The sequence below is a fragment of the Myotis daubentonii genome, chromosome 1, assembly GCF_963259705.1.
Source record: "Myotis daubentonii chromosome 1, mMyoDau2.1, whole genome shotgun sequence".
In the NCBI taxonomy this organism is placed as follows: domain Eukaryota; kingdom Metazoa; phylum Chordata; class Mammalia; order Chiroptera; family Vespertilionidae; genus Myotis; species Myotis daubentonii.
The window spans coordinates 184,800,555-184,821,564 of NC_081840.1; the positions used below are offsets into that span (position 1 = coordinate 184,800,555).

Here is a 21,010-nt window from a genome sequence, read left to right on the forward strand (position 1 = left end):
AAACAAACTAATAATCCTCATCTGTTTCCCAAGAGTGTGTCGGGATGACGAAATAAATTAACGTGTGTGGGGGAAAAAAACAACAACTGCGTTTCATAATGGCTCAGAAACGATTGATAGTAGCAGCGGTTGGCCGAGGAATAAAAGTGTCGTAAAAGCCACCGCAGAGCGTGAAGGCCGTGAAAGTAATTTGACCCTCGGAGGCTCCCGTAGTCTAGCTCCCGGCTGCGCGTCCCACGTGCTGCTTCCGGTCCTACCGTGCTGCACGATTCCCGGCAGGATCTGGGACGGGTGGTAATTGCCATCGGTGTAGGGTGTTTTTTTTTTTTTCTTTCTTTCTTTCTTTAAAACTGCCCGCCGTGGAGTTCGTCAGCAGCCAAAATGTCCAGCAGAAACAACAACAAACTGCCCAGCAACCTGCCGCAGTTACAGAACCTGATCAAGCGGGACCCGCCGGCCTACGTGGAGGAGGTGGGACTGCGCCGCGGCAACGCTAGAGGCCGAGGCGCGCCTGGTTGACGCGAGTGGGGTTGGGAGGCGTGGAGTGGAGTTGGGGATCCTGGCTGGCCGCGTGTGCTACCCTTAGGTTCTGGGGTCTGTCGGGAAGGGAGAGGGGGCTGGGAAAGGGACATGCCTTAAGGCGCGTGGTCCACCTCTTGGAACTCTGTCCCTTCGGATTTTTCTACCTGCTCCGTAGACCTTTAAATACCGCATTTTGCTTTAGGGGGACAGATGGCGCGCTTCCAACCTCCAACTCCCATGTAGGTTTCTCTGCCTTTTCTTTTCAGAAACTCCTAACTTGAATTCATGGTAACACTTGACGTGTCGTTTCTCAGGATGCTTGCGACCGACGTCTGTTTGCCCCGCGCTCTGCGGTGGGTTGTGTCGGGAAGGAGGTGAATTCTCACCTATAAGGGATAGACAGGGGCTTAGTCTAGTTTGTGAACTCAGGATTCAGTCGCATCGGAAGCGGGCATGACCTGGATGTCAGAATTTGCTTCGGGGAAAGATGAGGTTAAAAATTAGGTTAGGTTCAGATTGCGAGGGACTTTGTATGCTGATTTCATACAAATTGTGAACATTAAGGGTGTTTGAGCCAAGAAGCGACAAAATGAAAGTGGTGATTTTGGTACTATATTAATTTGGCAGATGTGTTCCTCAGGCACCCGGTGTCTGCGGGCGTTAATGAGAGATCTGCTAAGCATCTGCTGCCATTGTTTGTGCTGCTTCCTCACTAGATGGTGGTTTGTTCAATGGCTAACAGTTACTCATCTTTTGCCCTTCTCATTTTCCTCCTCCCCCAGCTTTTCACTTAGAAATGTTTAGTTGAATGATTTTTACCAAATAGCAGTTCCAGTGGTTTAGGTCACCAGTGTAGAAAGCCTTTCCAAGGAAAATGAAGAGTAAGAAACAAATACAAGAAATGAGGTAATAGGTGAGACGCTAACGATGTGTAAAGCTGTGTACACAACCAGTGACAAAGTAATAGTTGTAGCTGTACAGTGCTGTGTTTAAGGACATTGTTTTCACAGCTAAATAATCCTGACCCTGCTGTTGACCAGTTGTGTTACTTGGAAGCATTAATCACTGAGCCTTTTTAATATGTAAGAAAGATAATTCTTACTTCAGAGAATTGCTCTTTCATTCACTTGGTGAATGCATATGCAAATCCACACATACTATACCTACTGTGTGTCAGTACAGTTCTAGGCACTGGGGATACAGTGATCAGTAAGACAGATCTGAGAGTCTTCTTCCTGGACTTTTGTTCTAGATGGTAGACATACAGTGGTAAAGACTATGAGGAAAGTAAATTTGTATATGAATATGCCTCGATAGTGGTGGCTGGGCTGGGGTGGGATTGGGGAAGAAGTGGGAAAAGGATCTTGCCGGAAGCACACTGAGTTCTGGGGTGCTCTCCTCACTCTTGCCAATGGCAGTAGGGAGTCAAGAGGAGGTGGGGTCTTCCCTGAAGCATGTAGGGGCTGCATGCTATCTGAAGTCCTGTTCTTGGAGAAAGCTGAAGGCCTACCAGTTTTGTTGGAGAAATCAAGAGTTATGTTTTTTAACCATGCTAAGTTTAAAATGTCTGGTAGACATCCAAACAGAGACATCAGACAATTAATTGGATATATGGATTTGGAGGTCACTAACCATTTAGGGCTTGCAGTATTAAGAAATATTCGTCCTCATAGTGTCTGTCTGTCTCTTACTCTCTTACTCTCTGGTACACACACACTCAAAGCTGTGGTCTGTGGATGAAGAGTAGATACATGGAACTAATTGATGTCTGGTGTTTCAACATTCTTAAGTTGTTGTTAGGATTAAACATAATTAAATGAGATAATGGACACAGTGAGCTTGGCATATAGCAAGTGATGAACAAATGGAAGCTATTATCATTATTTCTGTGTGTCTATTGTTTTTGGCTGTTAATACATCCTATCTAGAACTCCAGGATAGAATCTAAATCGATATTTAAAAGAAGAAGGGAATTTTGACTGGAGTGCTTCATGTACCTAAGAAATACATAATTGACATTTTCTGACATGGTGTTTTTCTGCTGATATAAGTGCTTTGTATGCGCAGACTATGTAGTAAGGGTCATTTGGATAGTAAATGTCAGAATAGGGCCAGAACCTGAGTTTTTGACTCTTGGCTTTACTGTTCTTTACACCACACCACCTAAATTTCTAACGATAAAGGAAAGGATCTTTAGATTACCTGTGATGTACATAAAGTTTCCAACACTTACTTTGAAAGTGCAGATAAGGATAGAGTTTCTGCATACTTTTGCCACATCATTTTCTCCATGTCACTAACCAAGACTTAAATATACTGAGCAAGTCATATAATAAAAGGTGACCAACTTAAATTTTATTTTTCTACAGTTTCTACAGCAGTATAATCACTACAAGTCCAATGTGGAGATTTTCCGATTACAACCAAATAAACCCAGCAAAGAACTGGCAGAGCTGGTGATGTTTATGGCACAGGTAAGAAGATAATTTCTATGTAAAACAAAGATCAGTTGTTACACATAGTTTGCAGAATATTTTTCCAGTAATATCCAACCTCATTCCATTCAGGAATGAAAGCTTCATTTAAAAAAAAATTTTCCCCCTTTTTAAAAAAATGTTTTTATTATTATTTTAATTTTTTTTAATATATATTTTTATTGATTTCAGAGAGGAAGGGCTGAGAAAGAGAGAGAAAAATATCAATAATGAGAGAAAATCATTCATCAGCTGCCTCCCACACACCCCGCATGGGGGATCAGTCCCACAACCTGGGCATGTGCCCTGACTGAAAATCGAATGGTGATCTTCTGGTTCATAGGTCGAGGCTCAACCATTGAGCCACCACGACCAGGCAGTTTTCCCTCTTTGCAAATTTACTTTCTCTGTATGGTGAGTTGGAAGATTTTGCTAGAGCTTTTCACAGAACCATCCAGAGCAAAATTTCAGACTTTTTGTTTTCTTCAAATTCATTATAAAATCAGATTCTAAATCATGTCACACATATTTTAATAAGACTAAGAGGAAATATGAAAGGAGTCAGAGAAATTTACCTGTAGAAGAAAAAGATATGATTTGGAGCCATCTACCTCTATGAAATAGCCTTTATTCCCCTTTTGCAGAATTTTGCAGAAAATCCGAAATACATGCACATGAATCATAGGAGAGAAAGACAGACTTCAGAAGAGTCTTTGTTTTGTTACAGATTGGCCACTGCTACCCAGAACATTTAAGTAACTTTCCTCAAGAGTTGAAAGATCTTCTTTCCTACAATCACACTGTCTTGGATCCAGATCTTCGAATGGTAGAGCCAGTATTTGGATTGATAACTTGTGCTGTGTTCATGTGTATTCTTATAATATGTGTTTAAATGAAAATAGCCTCTTGGCTAAACATCTTTCTAAATTGTGTAACAAAATGTGTCACCCTTTAAAATCCTTCTGTGGCTTCTTATTTAAACTTAGAATTAGAGGCCCAATGCATGAAATTCGTGCAAGGGCCTTGGCCCCAACCCCCGCCCGCCACTGCCACCACGGCCGGTGGCCTCTGCTGCCTGCCTCGGCCGGGGGGCCTCTGCCGCCTCTGCCTCAGCCCCCACCCGCTTTGGCTTTGTCTGGAAGGAAGGCTATCCAGAAGGATGTCCAGTCTAATTAGCATATTATGCTTTTATTATTATAGATAAAACTCAAACGCATTATCGTAGCCTGTAAGTTCTTACATGATCTGCTTCCTGCCTATATGTGCGTGCATATGTGTGTGTGTGTGTGTGTAATCTCATTGTCTTTTCAGTTATACTCTTCTTTCTGATCTTTCAGCATGCTAACCCTCCTAAGATGTTCTTTTCCCTATTGAATAGGTGATTCCTTCTAGTCATTCAAATATCATATGCCCAAAGAACTTTAATTTCACCTTATGGTTTGTATAATGCTTAATTTAATAAATTTATCCCTTAAATAGCCAGTTTGAACATTTAAATATTCTTACTCTAGTGGTTGACATTGGGTCCTGGCCAAGATCCCTTTACCAAGCCAGTGTATCCATTTCCCCTGCCTAATGGCCCCCAGCTGCCCGTTCTCTGGAGCATTGTTCTCAGCTAAATGGGAGGCCTAGTACCTGAGAGGTTGACCTTGCAGCTCACAGCTGGTACCTGACCAACCCAGTGGTATAAAACCCTGACCCTGTCCCTCAAGGTGGGTCCCACTCTCTGTTGCAGTTTGTACTCCAGGGCTTGTGATTTGACTAGAGCTAGTCTCAGCCAGGGACACATCCTTGCTCAGCTTTTCTCTGCCTTATTTTACTGCCTTACTTCCCTTCTAGACAAACCACTGTAATGAATAGGGCTCTACTTCTAGGGAACTCAGCCTTAGGCATTTTAAAATTGTATACATCCGCTTTCCAAACACGTTTATAGCAAGTAGAACTTAACATAAATATTATGATCACAAAACATTGACATCTTATACAAAAATTTGTAAAAATGCTAAGTCCATATGTTTAGCTCTGTTATACTTCTCTAAGATTTTTTTTTAAATTATATTTTATTGATTTTTTACAGAGAGGAAGGGAGAGGGATAGAGAGTTAGAAACATCAATGAGAGAGAAACATTGGTCAGCTGCCTCCTGCACACCTACTGAGGATGTGCCTGCAACCAAGGTACATGCCCTTGACCGGAATCGAACCTGGGACCCTTGAGTCCGCAGGCCGACGCTCTAACCGCTGAGCCAAACCGGTTAGGACAACTTCTCTAAGATTTTATTAATTTGATTAGGCCCAAACAAAAAAAATGTCATCTCAGACAAACCAAGGTTGCAGGTTTAGGGTTGTCAACTGGTTAACCCTTGGGGACATAGGACCTGATAGCACAGGAGGCTTCAAACTCCAACCATTAGTCAGAAGCCTTTTACTTAAGTCATGGAGCTTTTCAAGTTCCTCTGGGTTATACAGATTTGAGATTTTGAGCATGGAGACTCAGTGTCTTTCCAAGTAATTAGGTTTTCTTTAAGTTTTGTGTGGCTAGTAGTACCAAACCAAACTGGTCTGCAAAGCATCCTATATAATAAAAGGCTAATATGCAAATTGTCCTCTCAACCGAGAGTTCGACCTGGAGTTCGACCAGGGGGCAAGGCCGATGGTAAGCCCCATCGGGACCGGCCAGCTGGACCCCACCAGTGCACGAATTCACGCACTGGGCCTCTAATTATTAATAAATAAATGTGTGTATGTTTCTTTATAGTATTTTATGATGATTAGTAGGTTTTTAAAACACTAGTTAAAATTTTTCTTTGCTAAGAAACAAGGGATTGAATCTGTAATTAGCATTCCTTTTTAGAAGAATCATTTAGAACATATTGATGGATCCTCTTTTTACTTGGCTATTGTGATGGCCACCTTCAAACTGTCACCACCTGTCTGGTGGGAGCTTCTTCTTTCAGCAATAGCCCTGATGTTTTTAAAGCATCCTTGCATTCTGGCAGAAATAGTTCCAAACCCTTTCTTACTGTTTGTCCTGCCCCAAGACAGCTATTTTCCAAGGATTATTTGTTCCATCCAATGGAGAAGAGAATTAGAGGAAAAATTTGAGTGATAAGGGTACTCATAAAAGTTGGTGGTAAGCAAGAGTACTGCAACTTTTGTTGTAGTACTAACAATACTTCAAAAGAATGCCTTGTAAGGTCACAAATTCAGATTGATTATTCCAGTTTAGTGTATGATGTTATTGTTGTTAACCCACCTTTCTTATCTTTGTGGATTCATTGATTACTGGGGTTTTGTCAGATGCTGACCTCCCTGTGTAAATAGCCACAATGTATCATATATATATTACCTTGTTTTACTTCCTTTGTGACATTTATTATCTGAGATACTCCTGTTTATGTGCTTACTTGCTTGTCTGTCCTCTCTTCTGCTACACCCCCCAGTGTGTAAGGCCCATGAGGGCAGAGACTCTCTGTTCTGATGCCTGATTAATAGGCTCTTTTGTGATTTACATGCTCCATTTTCTTAACTTTATCATTATCTTAAAGTATATTTTCTTTTCCTTCCTGAGACATTTTGCAAAGCTTTGATCTTGCTGAGAAATAAGAATCTCATCAATCCATCAAGTTTACTAGAACTGTTCTTTGAACTTCTGCGTTGCCATGATAAGCTTCTGCGAAAGGTAAAGAGCAAAATTGCTTTTTTCATATATCTCATTTTTCCTTGCAGTAACATAAAACTTGTAGAGTGAAGTCTTGATGCTTCACATTATTGGATATAATTAAGAATAATTTTAATAGGCAAAAAATTGACCATTTTTTGCATGCAATATGGTGGTAATAGCTAAACATTTATTAAATGCTTACTTTTTGTCAGGTACCATTCTCAGAGCTTTTTAGATATTTATTTGTTTACTTGCTTAATGATATAGGATTTATTAGTAGTAGTAGTGATAGTAGTAGTAGTATTTTATAGATGAAAAGGCTGAGATAGAGTAACATGCCCAGAGTCACACAGATTCTGAGTGGTAGAGCAGGAATATAAACCCAGGCAGTCTGGCTCCAGAACCCAAGCCCTTTTCTCTGCACTATACTGACTAAATCAGAGCGTGGACTGAACACTCATAGCCATAACTGCCCCAACCTCAGCCCCCAAGAAACTCACTTTTTTTGTTATTACTGTTTTCCTATGACTTTGAATTTGCTTACATAAGTAAGAGCAGAAGCTAAAGGTTTATAAAAGAAATTTAAGCAAAAAAAATTTAAGTTCACATTCATTAACTTAGTAGTTTTTTTCAAAGTGTTTAGAAACTGCCACCATTTGATGTTAGCAATTGTATTTCTTGGTCTAACTCAGCCGTGGGCAAACTACGGCCCGTTTGAAATGAATAAAACTAAAAAAAAAAAAAGACCGTACCCTTTTATGTAATGATGTTTACTTTGAATTTATATTAGTTCACACAAACACTCCATCCATGCTTTTGTTCCGGCCCTCCGGTCCAGTTTAAGAACCCATTGTGGCCCTCGAGTCAAAAAGTTTGCCCACCCCTGGTCTCACTTGTGGGATAAAAGTTGTTTATAGGAACATGTTTTGGGCACCAATGATACTTGTATTGCCAACATGATCTTGCATGGAGTTAGGGGCTCAGAAAATGGAGCAACTATAATTCATACACAATTCATCCATTTAAATGGACTATTCAGTGGTTTTTTGTATACTCGCAGATTTTGCAAGTATCATAACAATCAATTTTAGAACATTTTTATCACCCTCGAAAGAAATCCCATTCCCATGAGCAATTATTCCCCATGCCTCCATCTCTCCCAATCCCTAGGCAACCACCCATCTATTTTTGGTCTTTTTGATTTGCCTACTCTGGATATCAACACTAATAAAAGAGAAAAATGGTAATTGGCGTACTAGCTACCCTTTTCATTGGCTAATCAGGGCTATATGCAAATTAACTGCCAACTAAGATTGGCAGTTAACTGCCAACAAGATGGCGGTTAATTTGCATATGTAGGCTCAATGCAGGGAGGCGAAAGGGAAAGCAGGAAGAAGCCCCCTGCCACTGACAGTGATCGGAAACCCAGGGGGGAGCTAAGAGCTGGGGGGCAGGGCAAAGGCGGCCCTGGGGCCCCCCAGCCATGATCAGAGAATCAGGCGCCTTTTCCGCCCTGGCCAGTGATAGCAGGAAGTAGGGGTGGAGCCAGCGATGGGACCTGGGCACGGTCGAAGCTGGCAGTCCCAGGAGCTAGGGGTCCCTTGCCTGGGCCTAAAGCGAAGCCCACGATCGCGGGGCCGCTGCAGCTGTGGGTCCCCGCTGCCCAGGCCGACGCCTCAGAGGTATCCTGCAGGAGCAGGGGCAGAGCCCGCGCGATCGCGGCGCCCCCCGCTGCCACTGCAGGTTCCCGCTGCTCGGGCCGGACGCCTAGGCCAGAGGCGTCAGGCCTGGGCAAGGGGCCGATCCTGTGATTGGAGGGTGATGGGGGTCAACGCCTGAGGGCTCCCAGTATGTGAGAGGGGGCAGGCTGGGCTGAGGGACACTCCCCCCCCCCACACACACCCAGTGCACGAATTTCGTGCACCGGGCCCCTAGTTTTATATAAATGGACGCAGACAGTATGTAGCTTTTTGTGTCTGGCTTCTTAGCATAATGTTTACAAGGTTTATCCATGTTGTAGCATATATTAGTATTTCTTCATTTTTTTTTTTTGTTGCCAAATACTATTCCATTGATGATTATACCACATTCATAGGTTATTGGACATTTGGATTGTTTTCACTTTTTGACTATTTAAGAGTGGAATTATTGGGTGATATGGTAACTCCATGATTAACCTTTTCAGGGCAGTTTTCCTTTTGCATTTTAGCTGTTGCTTTTTATTTTGTTTTTGGTCTCTTTTGTGATAAAATGTAAAGTAGATAATATTAAATCCTCTTGTACATTTGTATTTTTCTCCAAATTAAGCAAAGTTTGAAATGTTGGTTAATATATATATGTTTTTGTCTCTTTTCCTCAGACTTTATACACGCATATTGTGACTGATATCAAGAATATAAATGCAAAACACAAGAACAATAAAGTGAATGTAGTAAGTATCCTTTTGTTTTCCATGTTGCAGCATTGTACCATCAGTGTATTAAGGCTTCTTTCTCCTCTTTTTCTTTAGGTGTTGCAGAATTTCATGTACACCATGCTGAGAGACAGCAATGCAACTGCAGCTAAGATATCCTTGGATGTGATGATTGAACTCTACAGAAGAAACATCTGGTAATATATATGTATTTGTCGCTTGAGAAATAGAATCGTTTGTTCATTTGTAGTTACTACAGAGCACATGCACAATTATTTTTCTTGATCTTGAGTAAGAATGGAAGTAAATATGCAGAGGCAGCACCACTGGTTACCATTTGTTGAGCACATACACCTTATATTACACTAGGGATCCAGTGCATAAATTCGTGCACCTTGAAAGGCACTGTAGGCCGCGAAGCTGCGGTGGGCACAGGGGCGGGTCTCAGCCCATCCTCCATGCCCCCGCCCAACCCCCCACCGCGGTCCTGGTACCCTGTCTGCTGGCAGCCCCGCTCCCACTGCCTGACAGTGCTGGCCCTGCTCAAACCTGCTGATGGCACAGAGCGATTGGGTGTGAGCAGCTGCTGCTGCCCCAATAGCCCCTCAGGAGGAGGGGGAAGTGGAAAAGCCTTCAAAGGTGATCAGGGCCGGCAGCTGCTGCTCACACCCACTGATGGCACAGAGTGATTGGGGCCGGCGCTGGTAGCGGGTGTGAGTGGCAACTCTGGTGCCAGCAGCGGACGCAAGCAGGGCCGGCGCTGGCAGCAGGTGCAAGCGCCTAGCGGGACAGTGGTGCACGGGAACAAAGAATTTTCAGTAACCATCAGAGGCTCGCCCTGATGACAGTGACCAGCGCCCCACCTTGGTCTGGCACCCCCACTCATCTGCTCCACCATCCCACCGCAGCCAACACCCGCCATGTTCTGCATGCACCCTCCTGGTGGTCAGCACATGTCATAGCAACTGGTTGTTTGGTTGTTCCGCCATTCAGTCTATTTGCATATTAGGGTTTTATATATATAGATTGTTCTCCCTTCAGAACAAAGTAATGCAGCTTATCTGGAATTATTCACATTTGATAGGTATTGACACTAAAGTTCATAGAGTTTAATTTTAGTAACTAATAAAGGACAGAGCTAAAATTCAAACCCAGATCTGTCTTGACTCTGAAATCTGTGCTCTTTCTTCTTTGCCACTCTGGCAATTTTCAAGTCAATTTATCCTATTTTTATAAAATGTCATGTTTTATGAACTTTGGTTTATTGATAGAGTGCCTCCAACTCATGTGTTTTGCTTTTCTTATTTATTTACTTACTATAAAACTAGTAATATTCATTGCAACAGAAAATTTGAAGAAGCCAGAAAAGTCTTTTAAAAACATTATTGATAGTCTCACCACCCAGAGACAGTCACTATTAAAAATTTGTAATTCCTCCTGCCTTTTCTTTAGCATGAATTTTTACTGTTAGAATTTTGCTACATTAATAGTTTTTTATTTGTTTCACTTCTCTTCAATGGGCTCCCATTCCATTAAAGTTTTCCTAAGGGCATCTTTTTGTGTGTGTTTTTTGTTTGTTTGTTTGTTTAGAGAGGAAGGGGAAGAGAGAGAAGCATCGATTTGTTGTTTCACTTTTTATGCTTTCATTAGTTGATTCCTGTATGTCAAGCATGTCAAACTCAAAGGCTAACCTGGGCCAAATAAACAAGGTTTAAGTTTATGTGAGCTGCAAAAAAAACCAAAAGCTTCAATTTTCATAGAAATGTAGGTTTATTTCAGTAGAGACATGCTAAATACAAAGGGCTGAAATAAATGAGTAATTGTTAACATAAAATAATAGAACATTTTAATAAAAATTAATTTTCTCTTGAACATTAACTTACCAGACATTGAATAACTGCACAGATTAATAAGCGTAATGCAAATAAACCTATTTTTCTTGTTCGCTGAAAGTGAAATATTTCCTGTTGCGCACACCAAACAAGTCAGTCCAAGACTAATGACGTGGCAGTCAGCTGCTAAAATATTCGCTGCTAGTATTAGTGGAGAGAAATGGTGCGCCTGTGCATAAGGTGCGTAAGGGAAGTGAATGCAACGCGATTATAGTAATCAGTCATTAGAGAACGTTGTAGTTCGTTATTAATAATTATGTATAACAGCAGTGATGGCGAACCTTTTGAGCTCGGTGTGTCAGCATTTTAAAAAACCCTAACTTAACTCTGGTGCCGTGTCACATAGAGAAATTTTTTGATATTTGCAACCATAGTAAAACAAAGATTTATATTTTTGATATTTATTTTATATATTTAAATGCCATTTAACGAAGAAAAATCAACCAAAAAAATGAGTTCGCGTGTCACCTCTGACACGCATGTCAGGTTCGCCATCACTGTATAACAGGATATTGTAAAAATTAAGTTACGGAATTTTTATTAAACGTTTCTTACATACCGTTATATTGGCTGGGCTGCAAAAATATGCACTGTGGGCCACATGCGGCCTGCCGGCCATGAGTTTGACATGCTTATTGTATGTGCCGTGCTCAGGGATCAAACTCGCAATCTTGGTGTATCGGGATATTGCTCAAACCAACTGAGCTACCCAGCCAGGGCCATGAGTGCGTCTTAATGACTGCATAATTTTCTGAAGTAAGACTGAGCTTAAGTTTAATTAGTATTAAATTAAGTAATCAAACTTTGGTTGACTAGCAACTTATGACTTTTTAAAATTATTATAGCTATGAATTCTAACAAGTCAGAAATGTTTATTATATTATTTATTTTGTGCCCTTGTGCTGTCAAATACAATAGAATGAAAACTTACTTTATAACATTCATTTGTCTTTCTCCAGGAACGATGCCAAAACTGTCAATGTTATAACAACTGCGTGTTTCTCTAAGGTCACCAAGGTGAGCATCTGTGTGGCTGTGTGAAGGCACTGTTTGTGAGTGGTCTGCTTCTCCATAGAGAGTAAAGGAGAATGGTATACGAGGAAGAGGGAGTATGTAGTTCATTTTACTGGTGCTCTGTGTATATGCCATTTCCTGCTTCATCAACCTGTGCTTTAGAAGAGTCAAAATTATCATGAAGGTTCCCTCCCCCCCCCTTTTTTTTTTCTTTTAATATATTTTTATTGATTTCAGAGAGGAAGGGAGAGGGCGAGAGAGATAGAAACATCAATGATGAGAGAGAATCATTGATTGGCTGCTTCCCGCAGGCCCCCCACTGGGGATTGAGCCCACAACCTGGGCATGTGCCCTTGATCGGAATCGAACCTGGGACCTTTCAGTTCACAGGCCAACGCTCTTTCCACTGAGCCAAACTGGCTAAGGCTCCCCCTTTTTATTGAAATTATTGGGATGACACTAGTTAATAAAATAATAATGGTTTCAGGTGCACAATTCTACATATGAGTGTTGTAATATGCTGTGTATTAAACAATAGTGTTGATTTTATGTTTTTCCTATAATTGTTGTCTATTTTATTGGGCTCAGACACAGATGAAAGATAATAAGGATATGTTTGACTTTCTATTAAAAGGACTGTAATGCCACTTTTTTGTAGGGGGGAAGTAGAAATTCTTTTTTTTATTATTGATTTTTTTATTTTTAGCGAGAGAGAGAAACATTGATTTGTTGTTCCTCTTATTATGCATTCATTGGTTGATTCTTGTATATGCCCTGACCAAGAATCAAACCCATAACTATTATGTATCAGGATGAGGCTCTAACCAACTGATCTACCAAGCCATGGCATGGAAATTCTTGACAGTCTACTTGAAAGATAACTATGTAGAGCCTAGATATTTTTATCTAACATTTTTTTAAATTATATATTTTTTAGGACAAGTAATGTTATAAAAGCATTATGTTTTAATTGAGAAAATTAGCTCAAATCCCATTTTTAATTTTTTCTTTAGATCCTTTTGTGTACACTTATATAAAGAGTAGACAGAAGTATTTATTCTTTGTTGTAAGGTGGGATGAGTAATTTTTTGTTCTGATTGATCTTTAGATATTAGTTGCTGCTTTAACATTCTTCCTTGGGAAAGATGAAGAGGAAAAACAAGACAGCGACTCAGAATCGGAGGTTAGTTTAACCATAAATGCTTCTGAATTTTACAGCTTATGAGATTTCATTATTGCTTTCAGGGAAAATGGTAAAATCCATGACTGCTTACATTAGAAAGGAACTTACATGTTACATTTATCCTTTATTGAGTTCTGCCATGTGGAGATTTTATAGTTTAGAATTTGTCACTTAAGTTTAGTAAGATTGGTTAAGTAGCTAATAAAACTTAGATTCATTCACCCTTGTTATTAGTTCTAAAGCAGTTACTATACCTCACTATATAAACTTAGAATGAAAATTGCTGCCAACACATTTTTAAAAAAATATATTTTATTGATTTTTCGTGGAGAGGAAGGGAGAGGGATAGAGAGTTAGAAACATCGATGAGATAGAAACATTGATCGGCTGCCTCCTGCACACTCCCTACTGGGGACGTGCCCGCAACCAAGGCACATGCCCTTGACCGGAATCAAACCTGGGACCCTTGAGTCCGCAGGCTGACGCTCTATCCACTGAGCCAAACCAGTTAGGGCGATGCTGCCAACACATTTTTGAGGTGAGTATTGACATCATAGAAGTTCAAAGTGGGGGAATGGAGAGGAGTAATATCGTGGCATCTTTAAAAGGAAAAATCAAGATATATGAAATTTTATTAATTAAAAAAGTACTTTTAATTAAATTTAAAAGGAGAAAAATTTCCCTTCCTATTTTAGCATTTTTATAAGAATACTGGAATCCTATATAATAAAAGGCTAACATGCAAATTGTTCCCTTGGGAGTTTGACCGACTGGGAATTCAACCGCTCACTATGACGTGCGCTGACCACCAGGGGGCGGCACAGAAGGAAGGAAGGAAGGCCCTGGCCAGCAGCCAGGGGAAGGAAGGCCCCGATCATGCCTGATCACGGGCCTCTAGTCTATATACATAAAAGGCTAATATGCTAAGTGTCTGACCAGTTGCTATATGCCCACTGACCACTAGGGGTCAGCTCAACACAGGAGCTGCCATGACGCACACAGAGAAACCTGGTGCCCACAAAGCAACACTTGGCTTCCCCCAAGTGGGTCACAGGCCCTGCCACGACCCCGGAGTGACACCCCACCAAATCGCAGCCAATGCTGCCGAGACTCCGTGGCACAAAATGCGGCCCACAGCCCAACCCAGTCCGGAAACGGTAGCTGTGGGCGCTGGGTAACGTCATATAGCATGCCTGGCTTACTGTCCCTAGCCTCTTTGCATTTCTTCAGCTCAGGAACACGCCTTGCTTTATAGCCAGGTGCAAACATTTCACACTGTAACCAAATGTCTGTGAAGGGCTTTTATGTGCCTCATCTCATTTGATCCTCACAGAAGTCCTGGAGTAGGTAGATAGGAGACCTGGTGGAATCCTATTTTCCTTTCATTAACTGGAAAATGGAGATTTAGAAAGTTTAGAAACTTGACCCAACTGAAAAGAAGTAAGAAATGGTGGACCTTGAAAATGACTTCAGGTTTTCTCACTGTGCAGAATATAGTCAAACACTGCTACAGTTAAATATTTTACCCTTTGTTCTCCCTGCGTGATCTACAATAATAATCTGCTTCGTGTTGATATTTACTGCTGTGTTACTGACAATTACCTAAAAGAGAAGTTGGGGTGCTTCACTGAGCTGGAAAAAGTTTAGCTACATCAGAAAGCAGTTTAATTAAGCAAGTTTATTCTATACATATAAAACACTGAGTTGACTTGCACATGCGCGATACATATAAAGCTCTCACTGGCGCCAGTTGTATGTGTGTGTTTTGATCTGTCATTGTTGATCATGAATTTGGTTGACACTTCTATTATAGAGAAAGGGCGAATAGCAATATTAAAATATTTCTGCCGGGAGCCGGTCCATCCTTGCTGTTTCAAGGGACCTGGCATATATAGCATACGGTTCTTAATATGTTTGCTCACCTTCTTGGCGCTGTGTTTTAACCAAGGTCACCTCTCCGAGAAAGGTTGAATCCCCAGGTAGGGATTTTCCCCTGAAGTTAGGGAGGGGATGAAACTCCTTAACTAAGTGCCAGGCGGGTAGTTAATCACTTTAACTATGAACAATCATGCTTAAGCTACATAATCTTTACTCGCTGGAATGGAGATAAGAAACGCCCTAACCTTTGTAATAGAAATTGACAGGATTTGAATCAACTGGTATAAATACAGATGTAACCAGACAGAGAAACAGAACTCAGAACACAGAACTCACAACACAGGGCTTGGAAGACAGGACCAAGAGAGACAGAGCCTAGGCACAGAACCTACACAGAACGTTCTCTAGAGACAGAAGAACTTCGCTGGCGAGAGCATGCCGGAGGATCCTGGACAGGGACTGGCCTCGGAGCCTGGAGGCGGAGCCTGGCGAGAGAGCATGGCAGGGGATCCTGGACTGAACCTGACTGCGGAGATTGGCAGGAGAGCCTGACTAGAACCTGGTGACCGAACCTGGCTGGAGAACCTGAGCAGAACCTCTCTGGAGATCCTAACCAGAACTTCGCTAGAGATCCTGACCAGACCCTGACAAGAGAACCCGGCTATGATGATCAACTGAACTCAGTCTTCATGTCATTCCTTCTTCGCCGACTCCGTCCGCACCTTTGGGAACCCCTGGACCCGCTGGGGTTGGACCCCGGCATATTTCTAATTAATTTTCTTTCAATGTGCACAAATTCATGCACTGGGCCACTAGTATATAATAATATTTTGTAATTCATTTTATCTTATTAAATGGTGTATGAGTAATACATTTTTATTGTAAAAAGTTTCAGATACTATAGATAAAATAGAAATTTGCTTGACCCTGTGTTATTTCCACTTCTCCATCCCTTCTTCACAGATAACCATTTTGTTTCCCCTTGCAGTTATATATGTAGGTGTGTATATGATTGTCTTATATGCACAGTAGGTTTTTATTTTTTTATTTTATTTTTAATATTTTTTATTGATTTCAGAGAGGAAGGGAGAGGAATACAGAGATAGAAGCATCAATGATGAGAGAGAATCATTGATTGGCTGCCTCCTATACACCCCACACTGGGGATTGAGCCTGCAATCCAGGCATGTGCCCTGACTGGGAATCGAACCGTGACCTCTTGGTTCATAGGTTGATGCTCAACCACTGAGCTATGCCAGCCAAGCCACAGTAGGTTTTTAAAATATGTAAATAATACACATATTATACTGCAGATTGCTTTCTTTGTGTCAATATATACTTACCAATGCATTTACAGCTTATTCTGTTAGTATATGTAAATCTGCCCTATGCTTTTTTAAAAACATTGTTGACACTATTACAGAGGTCCAACATTTACCCCTCCCCTTTGCCTGTTCCACCCAGCCCCTGCCTCCCCATCCCTCTGGCTATAACCATACTGTTGTCTATGTCTGTGGGTTATGCATCTATGTTCTTTGGCTAATCTCTTCAACCTTCTTTCTAGTCCCCCCACCTCTACCTCCACCCCCTTCTCCTCTGGCCTTTGTCAGTCTGTTCCATATATCCATTCCTCTGTTTCTATTTTGTTCCTCTCTGTCATATGCTTTTACCCTACACATCATATTTCTGAATATAAATGTATTATAGTTAAAAATTTTCCTGTTCATAAATACTTGTTTCCAGTTTGTTTTTCAAATTAGAGCAAAGTTGCAGTCTGTCAATATATTATACTTTAATAAAAATTAAAAGGAAAATTAAAAAAGAAGGATCTCTTATGCTTTGAGACATCATAGAGGGACCTGGAGAGCATTATGCTAAGTGAAATAAGTCAAAGGAAGACAAGTATCACATGATCTCACTCATATGTGGAATCTAATGAACAAAATAAACTGATGAACAAAATAGATCCAGAGACATAGAAGCATGGAACAGACTGATGAATCTCAGAGGGAAGGCAGGGGTGGGTTGGGAGAGATTAACCAAAAAACTTATATGCATATATACATAACCCATGGACACAGAAAGTAGTGTGATGAAGTCTGGGCAGGGGAGAGGTACCGGGGGGAGGAGGTCAATGGGGGGAAAAAGGGACATCTGTAATACTTCCAACAATAAAGATAAATTTTGAAAATATTGATATTTTTAAAAAAAGAAAATACAAAGGTAAAAATCAATGCTGCAGTCAAAGTCTTTGTTTATGCCTGTTTGTGCACATGGGAAAATATTTTTTATTGACTTTTAGACATCCTGTTCTTTTTTTTTATTTATTGATTTTTTACAGAGAGGAAGAGAGAGGATAGAGAGTTAGAAACATCAATGAGAGAGAAACATCGATCAGCTGCCTCCCACACCTCCTACTGGGGATGTGCCCGCAACCAAGGTACATGCCCTTGGCCGGAATCGAACCTGGGACCCTTCAGTCCGCAGGCTGACGCTCTGTCCACTGAGCCAAACCGGTTAGGGCTCCTGTCCATTTTTAATGGCTGTGTTCAAAGAGTGTAAGTATGAAGAAGTGGTTGAAAGGATTACTCTTAGCTTCTATGCAGACTTTGCTTATTTACAGTTTTACAAAGTAGGTGTTTTTTTTTTTTTAGGATGAAGGACCAACAGCAAGAGACCTGCTAGTGCAGTATGCCACAGGGAAGAAAAGCTCCAAGCACAAGAAGAGGTTGGAAAAGGCTATGAAAGTGCTCAAGGTGAGATTTGTACCTGGGAAATGAGGGTAGGAATCATTAGAATGTAGAAAAGGTTTTTAGCAAAAGTTTTTAAGAATTTAAAATAAAGCACATTTCTAAAAGACTTATAAAAGAAATGTGTAATGAGTTTTTAAGCACTAATTTTGGGATGAATTTAATTTTCAGCTCTAGCAAAATCTGTGACTTGAATAAATTAGATTAAATTTACTTTTCACTTCTTCTGATTGAGATGATCTATATTAGGATCTCTTTGGTAGGCATATCTTCTCAGAAGAGTACATGAATAAAATACATTTTATATTTTGTAATGATTATTCTGAAAATCATTAATTTGGCCCTTATGTGGTTAATTTTTATATTGCCAAATTCCTTTAAGTTTTACTAGTGAATCTTAAAAGACAAAAACCATCTATACTCTTTTTATGAAAGAAAGGTTTTTGGAACAAATACTTTTGTCTTCTTTTTAAACTGTGTGGTGGACTTGATCACAGCTTTTAGCACATTAGCACATTTAACCCCAAGGGCCTCATTACTGTAATTCAGAAGGTAAATGTTTTTTCTTTCCCTTTGTTTCAGAAACAAAAGAAAAAGAAAAAACCAGAGGTGTTTAACTTTTCAGCTATTCACTTGATTCATGATCCTCAAGGTACTATAATTATGACTTTGCAATTTCTTATTGGCCTGATCTCTGCCTAGTTAGTTTCTTACCTTCAGAGTTACCAGGGAATATAAGATCCCTGGGGCTTAATAGACAATCAGTAAATACTTAGTTGTTACTAGTTGGTGGTAGCTGTTACTAGTTTATGTTCTGAAACAGTGATTCTCAGTCATAGCAAAATAAGAAAAACATGAAAGAATGACTCTCTCTAAAATTTTTATTTTAACAACACAATAATGGTAGGACAACATTGTGCTTGACTAAGTGAAAAATTGATGATCTTTTGTCCTTTTTTTAAAGAAAAAACAAAAAACTGGTCTGTGGAAACCAAAAGTTTGAGAAACCATATTCTAGAACACCAGTTCTCAAACTGGAATGCAAATTGGACTCACTTAGAGAATTTGTAAACTATACTGGTGCTTGGGTCCTGTTATCCCCAGAGACTGATTAGTTGGTATTGGGTGCAGTTGGACATTGGGGCTTTTATTTTTATTTTTTTATTGGTATTGATTTCATAGAGGAAGGGAGAAGGAGAGAGAGAGAGACAGAAACATCAGTGATGAGAGAGAATCATTGATCAGTTGCCTCCTACACACCCCACACTGGGGATTGAACCGGCAACCTGGGCATATGCCCTGACCAGGAATCAAACCATGATCTCCTGGTGCATAGGCTGATGCTCAATCACTGAGCCACACTGGCTGGGCGACATTCGGGCTTTTAAATGCTCTGTACAGTAGTGTTTGCTGGCCCCTCCTCTAGGTCAGTGTTTCTCAAACTTTAAGGTGCATATAGAATCACCTGTGGATCCTGTTAAAGTGCAGATTGATTCAGTAGGTCTGGCTTGGGACCTGAGATTCTGTATTTCTACAAAAGTACCGTGTGGACCAGCTGCTGGTGGTCTGTGGACCACATGTTGAGAAACTGAAGTTGAAGAACAACTGTTAAAATGGAGCACCTATTAAACAGTCATTCAGCATGTTGATGCTAAAAACCTTGAGCATCCTTAAGACCTAACTTGCGGCATTATTGAAGCTGTATTGACCCGTGTGTGAATCTTTTCCCCTTCTGTCATACTGCTGTTTATACCATCCTGGTTCAACAGGGTGATTTCAGGTACAGCCATACCAGAGTCGCTGATCTAACTCCTGCCTTTCTCTACATCTGTAAGATAATATTGTACAGACCATGGACCCATAGTGTACTTTTCTGATTCTTTTAGATTTTGCAGAAAAACTACTAAAGCAGCTAGAGAGCTCGAAGGAGAGGTTTGAAGTGAAGATGATGCTCATGAACCTCATTTCCAGATTGGTGGGAATTCACGAGGTTTGAATTACATTGTTTCTCTTGGTGGATATTGGAAATAGAATTATTTTTGCTAAAAGAAAGCCTCTAAGGTAGTAGAGTGGCTTAATTTTATCCCCCAAATCATTTAAATTTATACAATTTAGAGAAGAATAAAATCTTTTACTCTGAAAATACTATTTTTATAATTTTTTTTCTTATTAGTAAGTATGAACATTAAATTGTATATATATTTATGGACAGACATTTTGTGTTCTGTTTTTCTTATTTAACTTTGTTTCACATACATTTTTCTGAGCCAACACAACCTACATATTTTTATTGCCTATTACTACATTTCACAGTTTATTCCTTCATAGCTTTCCTAAGTTCCAGACCCCTCTAGTAGGAGATTGTCATGTTTGCAAAGCTGAATTCTGTGCTCATTTATTTTATATTAAATTAGACTGCAAGAGCTCCTTGGTGATATAATGTATATATATTTGTATATACATGTGGAAACTTCACACACATTCTTGGACCAAATGGCATTGTAGAAGGGATTCCCAAAAATTTAGGCCGTGAAGAAATGACCATTGAGGTTGTTCCCCATCATTTTGCTCTTGTGACTAGTGCTGCTATTCTGAAAATCATTGAATAGTTTGCTTTCTTCAAAAAAAAATTTTTAATTAAAAAGTAAAACAGGTTTGGCTTATTTACTGAAAATTAAACAGTATAGACATAGATCAACTTAAAAATGAAAGCACTCATTCTCTTTCTCTAAGAAAAACAACACTTTAGTGAATAAATTGCTTTTTCTCTATGGTCTACCGATCAAAGGCAGGATCACCAAGTCAATTCTTGATATATTTGTGTGGTAATTTTATGTCCAACCTGAATTTGAGCTTGATAACCGAAAGCGATTTGTAATTTAAGCATGGTTGATGGAAATGATACAGTTTCACAACTGACTACAATTGGACATCCACCTTTATATTGAACCCAAACCTTCCCTGTTACTTGGGCCATGGTTTTATTCTGTGGCTAAAATAGAAAAAATTAATTTATTTTCACATAATGAACTTTGATAAAGACTAGTCCATCTCCAAATTTCCTTTTCTTAAAGTTAAAAATTGCAACTGCTTGCCCTGGCCGGTGTGGCTCAGTTGGTTGGAGCATTGTCCTATACACCAAAAGGCGGCAGGTTCAACTTCCAGTCAGGGCACAATCCCAGGTTGTTGGTTCAACCCCAGATGGGAGGCAACAGATGCATG

General features: G+C 40.2%; 1 protein-coding gene across 2 annotated transcripts in view; it reads left to right on the forward strand.

Moving 5' to 3' along the window:
* Positions 1–245: 245 nt before the first annotated feature.
* SDAD1 (SDA1 domain containing 1) overlaps positions 246–21,010 on the forward strand; it is a 33,970-nt gene continuing 13,205 nt past the window's right edge. The window contains exons 1-11 of one of the 2 annotated variants that reach the window (XM_059668214.1): positions 246–471; positions 2,892–2,996; positions 3,724–3,822; positions 6,566–6,676; positions 9,018–9,089; positions 9,168–9,268; positions 11,923–11,980; positions 13,086–13,160; positions 17,693–17,794; positions 18,371–18,440; positions 19,675–19,778. In XM_059668214.1, coding sequence (XP_059524197.1) covers positions 382–471; positions 2,892–2,996; positions 3,724–3,822; positions 6,566–6,676; positions 9,018–9,089; positions 9,168–9,268; positions 11,923–11,980; positions 13,086–13,160; positions 17,693–17,794; positions 18,371–18,440; positions 19,675–19,778 — 987 coding nt within the window. In that variant the 5' untranslated portion in view covers positions 246–381. The remainder of the gene's footprint in view (positions 472–2,891; positions 2,997–3,723; positions 3,823–6,565; positions 6,677–9,017; positions 9,090–9,167; positions 9,269–11,922; positions 11,981–13,085; positions 13,161–17,692; positions 17,795–18,370; positions 18,441–19,674; positions 19,779–21,010) is intronic. The other variant, XM_059668215.1, reaches the window with a different exon arrangement.